The sequence below is a fragment of the Pteropus vampyrus genome, unplaced genomic scaffold (genome assembly GCF_000151845.1).
Source record: "Pteropus vampyrus isolate Shadow unplaced genomic scaffold, Pvam_2.0 Scaffold355, whole genome shotgun sequence".
NCBI classification, from domain to species: domain Eukaryota; kingdom Metazoa; phylum Chordata; class Mammalia; order Chiroptera; family Pteropodidae; genus Pteropus; species Pteropus vampyrus.
The window spans coordinates 436,557-438,628 of record NW_011889136.1 but is presented as its reverse complement, the minus strand read 5'-3'; the positions used below and the strand labels follow the sequence as shown (position 1 = coordinate 438,628).

Here is a 2,072-nt window from a genome sequence, read left to right as displayed (position 1 = left end):
TACATCAACACAGTCCTGGACTAAGAAAGCTACGATGTGCTCAACGCACACGGACAGCCTGGTGGGTGACAAGCTTTGGACGAGGACAGCGCGTGCACACGGACGGACTGGCGACGAGCACGGAGCCCTTACCTCTTTCTCCGACCTCTTCAAGTGGTTGCATCTGTCTAGGAACTGATATCCTGCCATGACCCACTCCTTCTGGATCAGACTCTGAAATCCCGTAATTGTCCTAAAATAGGGATCCAGCATCACTTGAACCAGAGATGCTACGACGCAGCTCAAGTCTCTTCCCTCTTCCTCTGTCAACAAAATGGAAAGGAAATGATTACCGCCTGAGAAACGCTGCCAGAGAGAAGGAAAGGCAGAGCGTTTCACACTGTGTGTCGTGGAAATAGTCCACGCTAGAAAACGTCACTGGAGTCCCACAACTCCAAAACCCGTCCACGTCTAGATCGTGCGTTGGCGTTCACCGGGAGACAGACGTTCTCGCGTGAGCGCCTCTAAGGCGATCGAAGAGCATCCCTCACGGAGCTTACGTATCAATGGACTGAAATCTTTCAAAACTCCGTTCTACCTGTTAAGTCAGGGACACTAACTACAACGTAATCCCTCCGCTGACCGCTGCGCACGGCGACTCAGGTGAGTGAGAGGATGGGACTGTGCCCCGTCATCCGGGGACATGGCAGACACGGGGCGGCGGGGGCTGCGGCCCGCCTCCCCACACGTGCGCGGGAAGGGCGGCTGCCCGCTGGGCAGACCGCGGACTCCGCTCTTGGGACGTGCGCTCCGAGCGTGCGTGGCAGATGCCGCGCGGTTAGGACGATGGCGGGAGTCGCCGGCGTGGCCGTGCTGGCTGGCGTGGCGGCCGGCGTCCCCAGCAGCCTCACCTTGGAGGATCACGGAGACGCGCCTGTCTTCCAGTACACACACGAGTTCCACCGAATGCTTCAGGAAGGCCCTGCAAACAGAAAGGGACAAATGTGCTCAAGTCACATTCCTACCAGACGGCTAAAAGAAGACTTGGAATCCAGATCTACTGTCCACGTTTGCGTCCTCGATGACCTTTACGAGTTTCTTCAGTATGGACGCGCTTCTTCACAGAACGTTTTGATTTTTATACCAAGAAATTCAATATCCTTTCGTAAAAAGGAAGGAACGGGTTGACGTAAGGACCGTGAACGGAGTCTGCAGAGACGGGGAGAGGTCAGGGGTCGCCGGGGCCGGGCCAGGTTGGGGGCGGTTCAACTCTCAAAGGGCAGCACCGGGTGGGGGGGGGCGGGTCGCCGCGGGGCAGGGGCGTGCGACTGGTGGTGGCTACAGGAATCGATGCACGTGCTGAAGTGCACGGAAGCGCACGCACGCACACACGCATGTACACGCACGCACACACACACATGCACGCACACGTGCACATGCATGCACACACATGCATGCGCGCACACGCAAACATGCACACACATGCATGCACACACATGCATGTACGCGCACACACACACGCACACACGCACGCACACACACACGTGCGGGCCTGGTTTTGACACTGCGTTCCGGTTACGTAAGACGCCGCTGTGGGAAGCTGGGTACAGAGTCTGGCTCGCTTTTCTGTTTTTGTACCTCTTATGAGTCTCTAATTATTTCAAAATATCAAGTTAAAGGAAAAAAAAAAACGGTGTACAAACCTTACGTATTCTAACCAGCGAGTACTTTCCAGTGACGATAGCCATTTCTCCTCAGTTTCTTCAAAAGGCTCTACAATGAATACGTAATCACACAGACACGTAATTACACACACGCGTACACAGAGATCTTTTTAGGCTCTTTAAGCTAAATTTTACACGATCGACGTCGGCATTAAGCGATACATCGCGGTATTTAATATTTAAAAGGTGGCTCTAAGGAAGCATCATGCACTTTCGTTTAAAGATATAAAATTTAAGAAGACATGTCACGATTCTACAAAGCAAGCACCCCCAGGCCTCCACCTTCACTGTGGGCGACCTGACCAACCTCCGCCCACCTCCCAGGAGCTGCTGAGCCCAGCCTTCTTGGTCAGGCTGCCCCGATTCCAG

The 2,072-nt window shown here is 54.3% G+C and overlaps 1 protein-coding gene across 1 annotated transcript in view; it reads right to left on the bottom strand.

Annotated features, from left to right (window-relative positions):
* The window catches only part of LOC105304827 (myotubularin-related protein 10), a 60,774-nt gene that overhangs the window by 27,858 nt on the left and 30,844 nt on the right, over positions 1–2,072 (bottom strand). Inside the window, exons 8-10 of the mRNA XM_023522695.1 lie at positions 1,683–1,809; positions 891–961; positions 133–302 (exon numbers count right to left, since the gene is read on the bottom strand). Coding sequence (XP_023378463.1) covers positions 133–302; positions 891–961; positions 1,683–1,809 — 368 coding nt within the window. The remainder of the gene's footprint in view (positions 1–132; positions 303–890; positions 962–1,682; positions 1,810–2,072) is intronic.